The following is a 15,884-nucleotide window of genomic DNA, read 5'->3' as shown; positions in this document are numbered from 1 at the left end:
AAGGATAAGTTTTAGATATCGAGACAGGGATAAGGCTTAAACAACAAACACAAGAGAAGCTCCCACTCGCACTTCGTTTCTCCCCCGGTTAGAGGATGCAAACTAAAAAAACACCATGAGCATCTTCTCTCACATCAGGCTGCTCTAGGGGGTAAAGACCTAGAACAACTCCTATTGCCCACCACTTATGAGGTATTCAGGAAACGCCTCAAAACTCACCTATTCCTGAAATACCTAGACAGCTGACCCACTTCCCTCCTTCCCCTCTCTTGCCCTTTCTCCCCGTTGTTCCCACATCCCTTAAGTTAACTCAACTTGTACGTCAACTCAACTTGTACTCCACTAATCTTCTGTAAACCGCATAGAACTTAACGGTATTGCGGTATATAAACTGTTGTTATTATTATTATTATATTAAAAGGGAGATAGGATCAGACCATCATCCAACCCTACATTCCCTGCCATGAATGGGGTGCAGTGGGCAGCCTTCCCCTCCCCCCCACTCCACCTGACCTCACGGAACCTGAAAAGCCAGATCCAAGCCTAAGCCTGTTCTGAATAGCGACCCAAATGCCTCTCTGCCTGCAGCTTTAAATCGCAGTGAAACAACATAGAGTGTACACGATGGGTCCTCCCCCTCCCCAATAAGCGGCAAGCATATGGGATGAATTATCCTGGTAGTGGAGTGTTCATAGAGAGTACAGTGTTTGAAGGAAGTGAGCTGGAACGGGGCAGGAGCATGGCCTATTACCTGCTATCCCCTCCACCTCATTCTCACCTGCCCCCTCCCTCTCTCCCCTCCCTTTTCAGGAATAAAGTGCACTGGTTGCCATGCAGGTTCATGCACATACACCGACATACAAGCTACACAAACAGGTTGTGGGTGGCTGAGTGCTTTTTATAGAAGTAATTCAACACATTTCTCCTGAGCTTTGGAGGGCTCTGGTCCCTTCATCTTAGAAAATAAACCCAGTCAGTCGCCTGGGGGACAAAAGCCTCCTTTGCTTATTTTTCACAGGCCTTGTGAAGGGAGCCATCGCTCTCCAAGGCTAACTGAAATGGATTATGGTAGCCCTATATTAAACAGGCCACTCACTAACTCCCCTCTGCTCATCAACCACCTTCGCTCGAATTCTCTCTGGGCCCCAACTGAGGGTTCAAACACAGACGAAAGGGGACTCTGCCGATGCTGGAGACAGGTTGGGGGTGGACAGATGATTACACAGAGGAGCCAGAAGTTAAGCTCTGAAACGCATTGCCAGAGGTTGTGGTAAGGGTGGTTAGCGTAGCTAGTTTTAAGAAAGGTTTGGACAATTTCCTGGAAGAAAAGTCCATAGTCTGTTATTGAGAAAGACATGGGGGAAGCCACTGCTTGCCCTGGATTGGAAGCATGGAATCTTGCTACTCCTTGGGGATTCCACATGGAATGTTGCTACTCCTTGGGGATTCCGCATGGAATCTTGCTACTCCTTGGGGATTCCGCATGGAATCTTGCTACTCCTTGGGATTCCCCATGGAATGTTGCTACTCTTTGGGGATTCCGCATGGAATCTTGCTACTCCTTGGGATTCCGCATGGAATCTTGCTACTCTTTGGGATTCCGCATGGAATCTTGCTACTCCTTGGGGATTCCGCATGGAATCTTGCTACTCCTTGGGGATTCCGCATGGAATCTTGCTACTCCTTGGGGATTCCCGCATGGAATCTTGCTACTCCTTGGGGATTCCGCATGGAATCTTGCTACTCCTTGGGGATTCCGCATGGAATCTTGCTACTCCTTGGGGATTCCGCATGGAATCTTGCTACTCCTTGGGGATTCCGCATGGAATCTTGCTACTCCTTGGGGATTCCGCATGGAATCTTGCTACTCTTTGGGGTTCTGGAATCTTGCTACTCTGATATTCTAGAATGTTGCTACTCTTTGGGTTTTGACCAGGTACTAGTGACTTGGATTGGCACCATGAGAACAGGCTACTGGGCTAGATGGACCTTGGTCTGACCAAGTAAGGCTATTTTTATGATGTCTCCCCCACTCAGATTTAATTGTTGAAAGTTGGTTTTCACTTTTGATAAGGTTCCTTCTTTCACCCTTCATATATCTATTGTGTTGTAACTTTGTGAGGGTGTTTTTTATCATACATTGCCCAATTGCTGGAGACTGTCACAGGTGAGCTTTTATGGTCACAACTGGAACAGAGAGCAGCTCTGACCCCCTCTTCCCCCCCCCCCTAAGCTAGGCAGCCCATCAGGACATTAGGCCTCAGTGAAAGGAACAGAATGAGAATTTATTAAATCTTAAATGAAGATTGCTTTAATTACCTGCTTTCTTACCGTAGAACTCCGCCTACCATGCGAACGTGTGTCAGGATGTACCACGGGCAGAGAAGGCGCAGAAGAAAGAGAGAGAAACAGAGAAAACAGACCATTAGATGTTTAAAAACGAGAAGAGCAAAATCTTCCTCCCCAAAAGAGGAAGACTCTCTCAGACCCCATCCCGTCTGCTCTGGTCTCTCTGATCCTTTGAGAGAGGCTGGAGAATACCAGCAAAGTGACTAGACATGGCTCCTGGCAAAGAAACTTGCAGGAAAGAGCCGAGATTCTTGTGTCTTCCAGAAGGGCTCTCTCCATCTCCTTGAGCAAGAAAAAGTGGCAGCTGGCTGAAACCTACTCTGAAGACCCATCTAACCATGTCAGGCTTCCCTAGGAAAGCTGATGCTGGCAGCTAATATCTCTTTGATTTGCTTAAAGCATGGAACAAGCGGAGAGAATGGCAAAACGCTATCAACGCAACCATCACTTGCTATCCTGCTATACTTAGTAAGACAGGCCGCGTGGATCCCGACTCCTCCAGGGCACCACCTGTTGCGCTCTAAACCCCCTTCTGCCCTCAGAAATACAAGACAGCAGAAATCCAGCCACTGCCTGGATTTGCACTACTTTAAGTGGACAACTAGTATACATGTGTGGGAGTGTTTGCCGCAGTGGTTAAAGCTACAGCCTCAGCACCCTAAGGTTGTGGGTTCAAACCCCCACTTCTCCTTGTGACCCTGAGCAAGTCACTTAATCCCCCCATTGCCCCAGGTACATTAGATGGACAGACAGGGAGAAATGCTTAAATACCTGAATAAATTCTAGAATCAGAAAATAAGATTAAATATTGAACTAAGGCCGATACTGGGCAGACTTGCACGGTCTGTGTCTGTGTATGGCCGTTTGGTGGAGGATGGGCAGGGGAGGGCTTCAATGGCTGGGAGGGTGTAGATGGGCTGGAGTAAGTCTTAACAGAGATTTCGGCAGTTGGAACCCAAGCACAGTACCGGGTAAAGCTTTGGATTCTTGCCCAGAAATAGCTAAGAAGAAAAAATTAAAAAATTTAAATTGAATCAGGTTGGACAGACTAGATGGACCATTCGGGTCTTTATCTGCCGTCATCTACTATGTTACTATGTTAAATTCATGTAAACTATTCTCCTTGGGGAGCTCAGAATGGTACAGAAAATCGAATAAATAAATAAACCAAGATAACACTTTTCCTCTATGAAAGGGGTAAAATATTAACCGAATAAATACTGAGCGTTTATATTCAAGTATTCCTCTCTCCCCTATGTCCTCTTAGTCCGTCCCACTACTGCCTCCTTCACCCACCCTCTCCCACTATGTAGACAAAGCCCCCCTCCCCCAACCGATCCGCCTTAGAGCCCTGGTGGTCCAGTGGTGAGCTGGGACAGGAGCAAACTCCCCACGCTCGTGCCCACGTGGTCTCCATAGCGAAAATAACTGCTGTGAGTGGAGTGGAAGTCACAGCAGCCATTTTGGGACCGGAGCTGGCACAGGCAGGAGTGAGCACGGAAGTGCCAGAATCTGAGGCTGAAGCGTCCCGCCATCTTCCTTACAACTTAGGCAGGAAGGGCGGGGTCTCGGACAACAAATTTCTTCAGTTGGTGAGGCTGTTTGAGTGGGGGGAGGATGGGGCAGCAGAGGAGCTGAGAGGAAATGCTTGTCCCCCTTCCCCCAAGTCTACCCCAAAATTGGACTTCTGGCTACAGCCCTCTCCTCCACTCTACTGTAAGGCTATTCCAGGTCTTACCGAGTTCTTTTGGTTTTCAGAAGTCCCATATTTAAACCAGCATCCAGGCCCCTTCCTTATTCATTACGCAGCTTTTGTAATGATTCTCACACTTACTGAGACATCTGACTGAAATCTTTGGTCACCCGCTGATCTTTGATATTAGGGCAATGAATGTTCTCAAAACCTTCTTGAAGCCTGAACGGACACTCTACCCCTAGGCCTTCCGTTCTCCCCTCTCTAGGCCTTAATCCCCAATCTTTACATGCCCAGGGCCCGCCACGCTCCACAGAACAGGAAGTGCAGGCCGATGGAGTTGTACGGCCAAAAAAACAGAACTGCAGAAACACCAAAAGCCCCTCCAATCTCCTAAGAAAAGTAGACCAAAAGGACACACGTACATCTGTATCACAGGAAAAGCTCTAGCAACTCCCTCACCCCACCAGTGGACTTGGGGCACATTTGGGAAAGATGGCAATGAGAAAAGGACTGAGACAGTTAGAAGACTTGGGGGGGAGGAGGCAGCTGGTGCTGGATATGGGAATTTAGACTTTCATCTTTCCAAAGTGGGAGAATCTCAACAAGAAAAGGCCAGATGGACCATTTATAAATACATTGAATAGCAGCGGTCCAAGCACCGACCCCTGCGGAACACCACTATCTCTTAGGGCCGGATTCTCTAACCAGCACCACCGATCACGTGATGGCGCTGGTTACAGAATCGCTGGAAATGTAGGCCAGGGTTTTCCAGGCCTACATTTTCGGCACCTACCTTTGATGCGAATCACGCCTCTGCAGACGTGATATTAGGGCCTTAGGTCGACTAACACTGCTTTCAGCGTTAGCCACACTTAAGCCGCATTAGGTGGCAAAGCATCTACAGAGGCACGATTCCAGCATCTTGAAACTCAGTTGAAAACATCGTTTAAACTGCGTGGGTTTGTTGGTTCTTTTTAACTGAGGTTAGGTGCCTAAAAACACGGCACCATTTAGAGAATTCGGGCCTTAGTGGCTAACCCTGGCATGTTGACTTACAGGCCACATTCCCTCTCCAACTATATCGCTTCGTCTTCTGGATTTTTCGCTAACTCCGGCCAAGAAGTTCCGATACCCGGGAGTCTCGCTTGATTCCCAATTAACTTTTTCATCTCACGTGTCTTTGGTAGTCAAATAACTCCAAATAATATGTCAAGAGACCCAGTGTTTCAATAAATATTATTCGTATATATGGTCTCTAAAGGTACATCTTCATGGATACTTTCTAAAGTTTATAAACCTCATTAGTGTCGGCTGCAGGAAAACAAACTTTCATCCATACAGACGATATGTCGGAGTGCTGTCCCCACCCGCGTAGGCTGAGATGAGTATGACTATTTATACTACATGAGTTAATAAAGAAAATTGCACTATCAATCTCAGCGTGTCACTCGTCTGTGTGGAAGAAAGTTTGTTTTCCTGCAGCCGACACTAATGAGGTCTGGACACTAAAAGGGCTGGAACACTGCCCATACGCTGAGAGGTTGGATAGGCTGGGGCTCTTCTCTCTGGAAAAAAGGAGGCTCAGGGGAGATATGATAGAGACCTTCAAGATCATGAGGGGCATAAAGAGGGTGGATAGGGACAGATTCTTCAGACTGAAGGGGACAACAAGTACGAGGGGGCATTCGGAGAAACTGAAGGGAGAAAAGAAATAAAAAACCACACTTTTCAAGAAATTCCTGAAGCAGCAATAACACCACGACCTCTTAGTAACTCTAAAACTGACATTTGATCTACCCATTACTGCACTAATAATAACAAAAGAATCTCCACTATGACCACCTATTAACTCTCTTACAAACCACCTCACCCTCAACAACCCGCTAAATGTTCATAAGATCTACAACTTACCTCTCTAGCTAATCATTGTAACTCTGTTTTTTAAATTAACCTTTTGTAATCCGCCTTGAACCGCAAGGTAATGGCGGAATAGAAATCCCTAATGTAATGTAATGTAATGTAATAGGTTCAAAACAAATGCAAGGAAGTTTTTTTTCACCCAAAGGGTCGTTGGCACTTGAAATGCGCTACCGGAGGAAGTGATCAGGCAGAGTACGGTACAGGGATTCAAACAGGGATTGGACGGATTCCTGAGGGATAAAGGGATCATGGGATACTGAGGGAGGAGCTGGGATGTAACACAGGTATAGAAAGCTAACCAGGTAATAAGTATAGAAATCCAACAGGTCGTGCATGTGCAAGACCGGAGGGTTAGGACTACGATGGGAAGATAGGACTTCAATGAGAAACCAAGGTGGCAAGGGAGCCCCTTCTGGTGATTCAGACAGGTTGTGACCTGTTTGGGCCGCCGCGGGAGCGGACTGCCGGGCAGGATGGACCTATGGTCTGACCCAGCGGAGGCACTGCTTATGTTCTTATGTAGACCATATATATATGAATAATATTTGGTAGTCAAAGCCATTTGTTTCGCATTCCGTAAACTGAGCTCTGCATTTGAATTTCAGATCTTCACATACTCCGTTTCATGCTTTTTTTTTTTGGGTCCACATTTAGACTTATTGCAATATGGTCTACTCTGGAATCACTACGGCAGAACTCAAACGCTTACAGACCACGCAAAATATCGCAGCTAGGCTTCTTTGTCATGCTCCTAGACGTGACCTTATTTCTCTGTTATTGTTTAACATTTTGACTCTTGCCTTTGAAGCGCATCATTTTGGTTTCCCGGATTACCTTGCCTCACTTACTGTCCCATACACTTTGGCCCGTTCCCTTCATTCCTTCACTGATCACAGGCTCGTCCCCCCCAAACCCTAGGAAAGCATGCTGGGAGTGATGCAAAAGAGCGTTTCTTATTTCACAGCACTTTTCCTGTGGAATTTCCTCCCTGCATATCTTAGATCTTAAAATAGGGCTAAAGAGCTATTTTTTTGGCCTGCCTTTGAAGGTCAGGTTGCCAATTCCCCTTAAACTGTTTTTACAAGCTTCACTGCTGGCACCCCTCCTGGGTACAGGACACAAAGCCCACTGGTTTCTTTTGAGACTTGCTGTATTTCGCGGTGTTGTACTTTCCTATGTATTAATGGTGTTCCTTTTGTTTATTTCTCTTTTCTACTGTGCTTTGACTTGCTAGTGTAATAAAAGCGGATCTGAATAAATGATAAAGTACTGAGTGGAGTGGAACAGATAGGGAAAGGGAATGGGGACTTGTATTCCGCCTTTTTGTGGCTTTGGCATTCAAAACGGTGGGCACTGGAGGATTAAGTGACTTGCCCAGGGTCACATGGAGCAGCACCGGGATTTGATCTCACAAGGCACACCTTCCTTGATTATCTTTTCAAAAATACTAGAACTAGGGGGCACTAATACTACTATTTATTATTTCTATAGCACTGAAAGGCGTAAGCAGTGCAGTGCTGTCAGTCCCTGCTCAGAAGAGCCTACAATCTAATTTAGACAGGACATTTCAAGGGTGGGAAGATTATACTGGATATAGCTGACAGCAGTGGGAGTTAAGTAGTAGATTTAGAACAAACCAGAAAAATATTTCTTCTGTTAATGTGTAATTAAACTCAGAGAATGTGGTGTAAGGAGTTAGCATGGCAGGGTATAAAAAAGTCAATCAGCCATTATGAAAACGGACTTGGGAAAATCCACTGTTTATTTCTGGGATAAGCAGCATAAAATCTGTTTTACTCGTGGGGACCTTGCCAAGCACTTGGGACCTGGGTTGGCCACTGTTGGAAACAGGAAACATGGCTGGATGGAACTTCGGTCTGTCCCAGTAGGGCAACTCTTATACATTGCACTGTGGTGGGCGGTTTCTCTCTCTGTCACACAGCAGTAGGCACAGTTTGGGAAAAATTTCTTCAGAGCGCCTCAGTGAAATGTATTATTACTTATTATTTCTATATGCAGCACTGCACAGAAGCTCGTAAGAGATTTAGAGCTCTGTTGAACAGGGACCATTTATTCAAGAGAGAAAAACAGAACACAAGAAATGAGGGGGCTTCATGTATTATGGGAATGATGCACAATATGGGGACTGAACAACTGATCACTTATATAGCACTGAAAGGCGTATGCAGTGCTGTACATTTTGAAAATTATAAACGGTCCCTGCTTGGACAGATAGACATGACATATAGGGTTGAGGATGCAGAACCCAAGGGGAGAGGAGTTAGGAGTCAAAAGCACTCTCAAAGAGTTGGGCTGACATTTATCGATGGTCCCTGCTCAGAAGAGCTTACAATCTAACCTGGACAGACAGACACGACATATAGGGTTGGGGATGCAGAACCCGAGGTGAGAGGAGTTGGGAGTCGAAAGCACTCTCAAAGAGGTGGGCTTTTAAATGGGCTTTGAACACTGCCAGAGACGGAGACCGCCTTAGGGATTCGGGCAGCTTGTTCCAAGCACACGGTGCAGCAAGGCAGAAGGGACGGAGTCTAGAGTTGGCAGTTGAAGAGAAGGGCAGAGATAGGAGGGACTTGCCGGCTGTGCGGAGTTCTGGGGGAGGGGGTACACAGGGGGGAGATACGCAAAGAGAGATAGTGAGGGGCAGCTGAGTGAGTGCATTTGTAGGTCAGTAAGAGGAGTTTGGGAAGCCGATGAAGTGACTTTAGGAGAGGGGTAACGTCAGTAAAGCGGTTCTCCCGGAATATGGGTCTTGCAGCCAAATTCTGGACAGACTGGAGGGGAACGAGATGGCTAAGCGGAAGGCCTGAGAGTAGCGAGTTGCAGGAGTCTAAGCGCGAGGGGAACAGGTCCAATGAGACACAACCGAGATGCCATGTGTGCTTATAAACTGGGCTCGTACCAGAACCTCAAGCAGGGCAGAAATGTTCCAAAGGAGATGGAGGTTGACATTTGATGTAACTGACATACCATCCAATTTCTTATATCGATTCGATGCAGCTTCCCATATTTTGTCCCTGGGGTGATGGAGAGCTAAAAGAAGGAGCTGCAGGGGGGAATTAAACCTGGTTCTCAGGCCGCTGCACTAACCACCTGCCTCCTTCTCTACTCCCAGGAAGGCCATTTCTGAACAAATCACCTCTGTGAGAAGGCCAAGTGGACCCCTATTTGCAGTCCACATATGCTCATAAAATGCCGAGGGAAAAGCGGCAGAAATCACAGCGCGGCGGAATTTTTGGACATTCACATTTACTAGACGAGGGCATAAGCAATTTGCATAAAGTAGAAGATCCAGACGCACTTTATAAACAGGTACATCTTGACTCCGCCCTGCTCCATACATGGGTCGTGCAATCCTATTCACCTTTCTCATCACCTGGAGTCTTTTCCTAAGATCCCTTTTACACACTTCCCCCAGGGTCCACCTCCGCTCGGCTTCTATACAGATTACATTCAAACAGGAGCATTCGGGGGGGGGGGGGAGGGGGCCCTGCTTTTTGTGAGTGTATATTCATGCACAATTTCAACACATTAAAAAATTGCATTATAAAGTTTCATCCAAGGGCCTCTGACCCCAGCTGACCCACTCTTTATAAAAGAAACCATTTTGGCACATCGGGAAGTCAGGGCTCTGCACCTCCTTTCACTGTGACCCAGTGCTCCCAGCTCTGTATGAGAGCCAGTTAAGAGTGAGAAGTGCATCAAAAGTCATTTCCAATCATTACACCCACCTGGCAGGGGAACAGTCTGTCCGCTGACCTGTAAAGAAATCAAGAGATTTAAAAAGAAAAGTTACAAGATTTTGCATTTGATATAGCAACAGGAAACATTTCGACTGTCAGAGTTAAGGTGAAAAACAAGAAAAAACTGCAGACAGAATGTACAAGATGCAGGCTATGTTTATTATATCAAATATTAAATGCGTTTAATGTTACCACCTTTCAACAAACCAAGGGACCCGACACGGTCCGTGTTTCGGTGGACACGCCTTCTTCAGGGGTCCAAGGTTGATAAGGTTATGAATTAAACCGCAATTCAAAATGATTATAAACATAAACCTATACAAATCTGGGGTAATCATTGATCGACGATCTCAGGTAAACTTTCACCGAAGCAAAACAAGAGTTAAGGTGAACCCACTAGGGACAGAATGAAGTGGCTGAGGATGGAAAGATTCTTAAACCCCCCCTCCCTCTCCTCCAGTAATGGAGGATCCCAGAAAGTGGCAACCAGTCCACGGAGATGGTCTGCATTCACTTTTTTTCTCATTTACACCGTAAAACAGGGGTGTGCAACCACGATCCTCGAGGGCCCGGCTGGGTTTTCAAGATTTCCACAACGAATGCGCATACGATCGATTGGCCTGTCCTGCTTTCGTTGTATGCAAACAGATCTCAGCCCCTGACTGGGTTCGAGGACCGCGATTGCCCACACCGGCCCTCACAGATTCAGGTTCAAATCCCACCCCTTCCCCTGAGCAAGTCGTTTACTTTTAGGCCGACATGGGGCGTCTCGGCAGTATGGACAAAACTCATCATCCAATCTGCATATCGCTGCTGCCGCATGGCAGTTAGAGAGAAAACAGATTGCTCGCGTTCTTTCCCCTCCCTCCTTATTCTATTATGTTAAAGGGACTTATTTAGATTCACAATCACCAAAGGCGTATGCATAAAACCAAGCAGCAGACAGTAATTATTCTAAAGAAGGCTGAATTTAGATCACTGGGTATTTATCCAGAGTCTGGGCAGCGCTCATACGCTCTGCCTGGAAGCCCCGACACTATAATTACTGCTCTCCACAGCCAAAATAGAGGTCGCTGCCTGTCCATCTCATCTTCGAAGTGGAATACACAAAATTCAAATCCTTGAATGAACTTAGGACCAGATGTAAGGGGGAGGGGACCAGCAGAGACAGCAGGAACCCACATGCTCAAGAATTGGGTCTTTCTTCCAAATTTAAAGTGGTTCATGGAAAAAAAAAATAAAACATTCCAACACTGAGAAGAACAAAATCCAGAAAAAAAAAATAATCCTGTGTATGCCATGCTGAAACAGGGCAAGGTTTGAAACCTTCCTCAGCTCTCAAAAGTTGTCCCTACTACAGATGTTGTAACATATAAAATAACTTTATTCTTCTATACCGCCATAATCAAACAATTTCTAGGCAGTTTACACAAAAGAAGGCTGGACAATCAGCGAAATACAATACAAATAATTAATATACAACAAGTTTCTTAAATATGTTCAATGTAAAATTTTGTTAACAGTAATATCCACATTTAGGAAATGAATTTATCAAACAACGCTGACTTAATTGCTTTTCAAAATGCACCATACGACAACATAACTCCACCAATACAATTACCCCACCAGGACTGCAAGAGTCCAATCCCCAAAAGTCTGGTATCTGCAGCCAGTAATTTTTGCAAAAGCAAATAGATTGGAATTCCTAGTTATCCAGTTCCCCAAACATCCCTGCTATTATGCCACAGCTCCCATAAACTCACTGTGCCAGTCTCCTGCCAGATGCCCGAGATTTGGGGAGGGGAAGGGGAGGAGAACGAGCGCCTCAGATTTGCCAGACACGTCACAAAAAGAGCTCCAGATCTACCCAGTCCCCCACCTAGAAATAAACTGGCAATTTATTTTCGAAAACTGGTGTCACAGAAACACCCCTCTCCTCTCCTTACGTTCCTGGAGAGTCATCCAGCCAGTGACGTAGCAAGGAAAAGAGGCGCCTGGGGTGCCCCAACCCCTGCTCTTGCCCTCCTTTTCCTCCCGTACCTCTCTAAATCTTCACCAGAGCGAGCAGTTTCTCCAGCTTGCTACTCACGCCGGTGTTGGCTTCCCCTCTGATGTCACTTCCTGGCCCTGCGACCAAGAAGTGGTTTCAGAGGGGAGCCAGGCTGGCGCGAGAAGCAGGCCAGAGAAGTTGCTCGCGCGGATGTGGATATGAGGCATGGGGGGGAAGGGAGGGCGCAAACATGGTGTGGGGGAGGGCATAGTGGTGCTGGCGTGGTCTGCCCCCCTCCTCAACACGCCACTGTATCCAGCCCTTCTCTTTATATAATCTGCTGAACAGCCTGGACAGGATCTGAATCCTTATCACAATGGTAGGATAACTGGGCTGCAGTTGCCTCTCACCCCCCCCCCCTCTGCACCCAACAAGCATAATTCCTAAAGCGTGAAAGGCTGAGTCTATGATCCTGCCAGACGCCCTATGATGTCCTGGGCACTCACCTTCTCCCAGCATCTTCTGCAGAAGGTCCCGCTTGGCTTGGAGTTTGGTGATTAGGGTCCTGCCCTCCAGGTGCTCTTTCACTTTCTTTTGGGATGGGGAGGGGGGGGGGGAGACAGAAGCAGGTGGTCAGTCAGTCCTCAGACATAACAGCCTTCTCTCATGTTCCACCAAACTATGCAGCTATAATCAGTGCTAATGACAGAGTGCAATGAGCTTCTTTGAGCTGTTAACCATCTGCTGATGATTGTCGGGGGGGGGGGGGGGGAGGGGGGGGGTGGAGGCTTAAATTATCCCTTATTAGACGGCTGTGTTGTGCTACTGAACCTGAAAGCTGTAATATTCTGAGCAGCTGTAATAAGCATCCTATCTCTGACTCCGGCACCGAGAGAAGCCTCGGTTCTGCCACAGCACAAGAGAAAGGATGTTCACGGGAAAAAAGCCCGCCATCAAATCTGCAGTGGACGTCTCCAGACCAAAGTGAACACAGCTACTGCAGAAACACATCCTGTGCTTTACCTTCCAAGTTAGCATAGCATAACAGCAAACATATCCTGAGCTTTGTCTTCCAAAAACATATTTGGCCAGGACCTGGAATTTAACCAGGCACTAGCCGATATAACTGCCCATATAAAGACAGGACAGCCTTTTTTGTGTCTTGGCTTTACGCAGTTGCGCAGCTGGTTAGCGGACTGAAAAATTGTCGCTACCTGGTTGTGCTTCCGCTCTGCCTTAACTCTGCTGCCGGAGGTTTAGATGGGATATTCAGATAAGTCCCTGGAGAGCCCTGCACAAGCCATTTAAATGGCCAGGAGCCTCTCCTGGCTCTTTAAAATGCTTTGAATGTCTGCCCCGAGTTCGAAGGTGTCTTACTGTGAAGTAGAATTGCTCGGTCTCCTGCTGGTTGGCCCGTCTCTTGGCGATGCTTGGTTTGCTCATGAAGGTCTCCGAGACAGTGGACTTGACAGACTCCATTGAGTTGCTGTGCTGGAAACAGTCGGATACGTCAAAGTCCTCCACTGTGACCATGTCCTGGATGGTCTGAAGAGTGGCTTCCAAAGTTTTCTTCACCTGCAGCCATGAAACACTGGAGGTTAATAAGAGTACCAAGCCAGTGCCCCGGGGGGGCTTCTATCCTACTACTGCCAAGCTAGAGCCTGTGTGGGATATGGGACATATGCGGAGTGGCATCCAGCTGGGATGGACAATGATACCCAGGGCCTATGAACTTCCCGCAAAGTCTGCGGGCAGAGGAAAATGAGGTACATTCACATCAATGGTTCTTCCATTCTGCAGCTCAGAGAAACTACAAAGCCATCAGAGCTACGGAAACAGATTTGTTCCTTTTATTTTCTGCACTGACCGGGACCTGTGCTCGGCAGATGCCATTCTGCCACCCTTACCTCCTCATTTTCTATATGGAGCGTGGAGAGCCGGGAGTGCAGCTGCTGACACCTCTGCATTAACTCAGTCTGGACAGGTGGCTGGACACAAAGCTGCGATACCTAAGGGAGACAGGAAAGAGTTAAACAGTGCTTGAACTGAGTTGACAGAATTCTGCTTTACAGGCCCTGTGCCATCAGTGTAATGCAGCAGGGCATCCACCTTACTTTTCACATATGTGTGGTTACCATATGGCTCCAAAAGAGGACAGATTGAGACATCCGGAGATAAAGAGACCCGTTTCCACCCTTCCTAGTGTCTGCTAATGCCCCCTGCCCACCAACCATGCCAGGCAGAGCATCCCACACACCGATGCACAGAATACTGCATAAATTCAACACATGGAGTATTTCCCCTGGACAGCAGATGTCTGGGCAAAGAGCAACCAGCAGAGATGGCACTCAGGGTACACAATGTGCAAATACCAATCCTGCCCAGACACACGCCCAGGATTCCTGCACAAGCCACGGCTGGCAAAATACATATGCACACACAGTGCACAAGCACACCCAACAGACAGTACCAGGGATGCGCACACAGCATCTCCGTGCAAGCATGCCCTGCAGACATCACCCAGGATATAAACAGCACCTGGCATACAGACAAAGTGCACCAGTGGCATCCCGGCACAAACATCCTTCAAACAGAGACAAACACAAAACCGATGGAGTTAATGCACCGGAAAGAAAGGCATCAACAGATGCAGACAGAGCGAGGGAGAAGGACTCACCACATCACCCATGTGTGGCTGGAACTCAAACTTCATAGGGGGGCAGAAAACAGTGTTGTACATCTCCATCAGCCGTTGTTTATCGCTGCTGGCATCCAGGTTCTCCACAGCGCTCTCAATCGTCTCCAGGCCCTCGTGCCGAGACTGCTGAAGGTTAAACTCTGCCGATAAGAAGGTGCGGAGCGCCCGGTTCAAGCTGGCATGGTAGCCCAGGTCACAGCACTGCAAAAGGCAGGCAGATACCCAACATAAGTTAACGGTGGCATTTGCCAGGCAGACGTATGTTCCTCTGGAGACACAAAAAAAACCCACCATCAATTCCACACTTTCATCACAGATGTTCTTCTCCCCCTCCCCACCAATCCAAAGAGCCTCAAATCCAGCTTCCTGCTTGGCAAGCTAGGAACTTTCCAGAATCCTCCACTCTGTCCCACCCACCTCTAGAACCAGACCATGCTTAATAAGTGAACGACAAGTTAGCATAAATAATTAGCCTAAAAAGTCAGAAACCATCTGTTGGGCTCCGATTTCAAGTCTGTGAGCAGACGTCACTCTCAGGAGAGAAGACTGCAGCGTCTTGAGACACCCAAAGTATGAACACAGCACGAACAGCTGCGAGATATCTCTGTGGAAGGGACAATGGCACCCTGAGAGACTCAGCAAATACAGCCCAAGCAGCAGACACACTGGCTAAAATACAATGCAGAAAACAATTAGGAAATGGAAGGAAGACGGCACTGGAACATCTGGGAGAATGCAGCTGTGGAATCCAAACATGGAACTAAAGCGGCCTGGTGTGTTCCAAAGAACTAGGAATAATAATTTGGACTTTACAGCACACCTTTCAGTCAAACAGGGTTTCAGCTCATTCATATTTGTTTTTATTTATGATATATCAAATAAATTGCACTTCCACAACTGTTAAAAAGGACTAAAGGAAAAAATAAATACAAGAGCTGAAACCACAAGCAACGGTTCATCTCTAGGAATTCATCTATACAACGGACATCGTGGATGACGTTTCTTACTCCACTGGGAAATGCAAGCACTTGGGAGGGGGAAGTTCTTGCACTTTCCCCCCCCACCCCGACACGGGGCAGACACCCTCTGCCAGGCACATTAATATTTCATGCCACTGTCAGGATACCATATTTCATGAAAAGGTGACAGTTTGGCCCAGACTGGAAGGTTATATAAATGTTTGATAGGAAGAACCTCAAGGGAAATCAGTTTCTTATATGATTTTAACGATTGCTGTGAATCAGACTCCAAATTAACCCCTCAGCTGCCAACACCACTAGCCGTAGCTGGAGTCATAGGTCGGGCTGCCAAGTTCGAACAGTAACTCCATGGGGTCAGAGAAGCAGCTCCAGTTTCCAAGCTCTGCTATTCTGCACTGAACTGCTGTTTTCGGCATCCCTCTTGCGATTCCCATCGCTTTAAATAAGGGACATTTTCCAGTCAATCCACCAGGGGAAAATCCAAGATATG

At 47.1% G+C, this 15,884-nt stretch overlaps 1 protein-coding gene across 4 annotated transcripts in view; it reads right to left on the bottom strand.

Moving 5' to 3' along the window:
• SRGAP2 (SLIT-ROBO Rho GTPase activating protein 2) overlaps positions 1 to 15,884 on the bottom strand; it is a 130,393-nt gene that overhangs the window by 27,420 nt on the left and 87,089 nt on the right. For all 4 annotated transcript variants that reach the window (XM_033918028.1, XM_033918029.1, XM_033918030.1 and 1 more), the window contains 6 exons: positions 14,394 to 14,615; positions 13,624 to 13,725; positions 13,094 to 13,291; positions 12,223 to 12,307; positions 9,715 to 9,742; positions 2,320 to 2,344 (listed from right to left, as the gene is read on the bottom strand). In XM_033918028.1, coding sequence (XP_033773919.1) covers positions 2,320 to 2,344; positions 9,715 to 9,742; positions 12,223 to 12,307; positions 13,094 to 13,291; positions 13,624 to 13,725; positions 14,394 to 14,615 — 660 coding nt within the window. The remainder of the gene's footprint in view (positions 1 to 2,319; positions 2,345 to 9,714; positions 9,743 to 12,222; positions 12,308 to 13,093; positions 13,292 to 13,623; positions 13,726 to 14,393; positions 14,616 to 15,884) is intronic.

This window comes from Geotrypetes seraphini, chromosome 13 (assembly GCF_902459505.1).
Source record: "Geotrypetes seraphini chromosome 13, aGeoSer1.1, whole genome shotgun sequence".
Classification (NCBI taxonomy): domain Eukaryota; kingdom Metazoa; phylum Chordata; class Amphibia; order Gymnophiona; family Dermophiidae; genus Geotrypetes; species Geotrypetes seraphini.
Note: the sequence above shows the minus strand (reverse complement) of the source record. Positions and strands in the feature narration are given on the sequence as shown.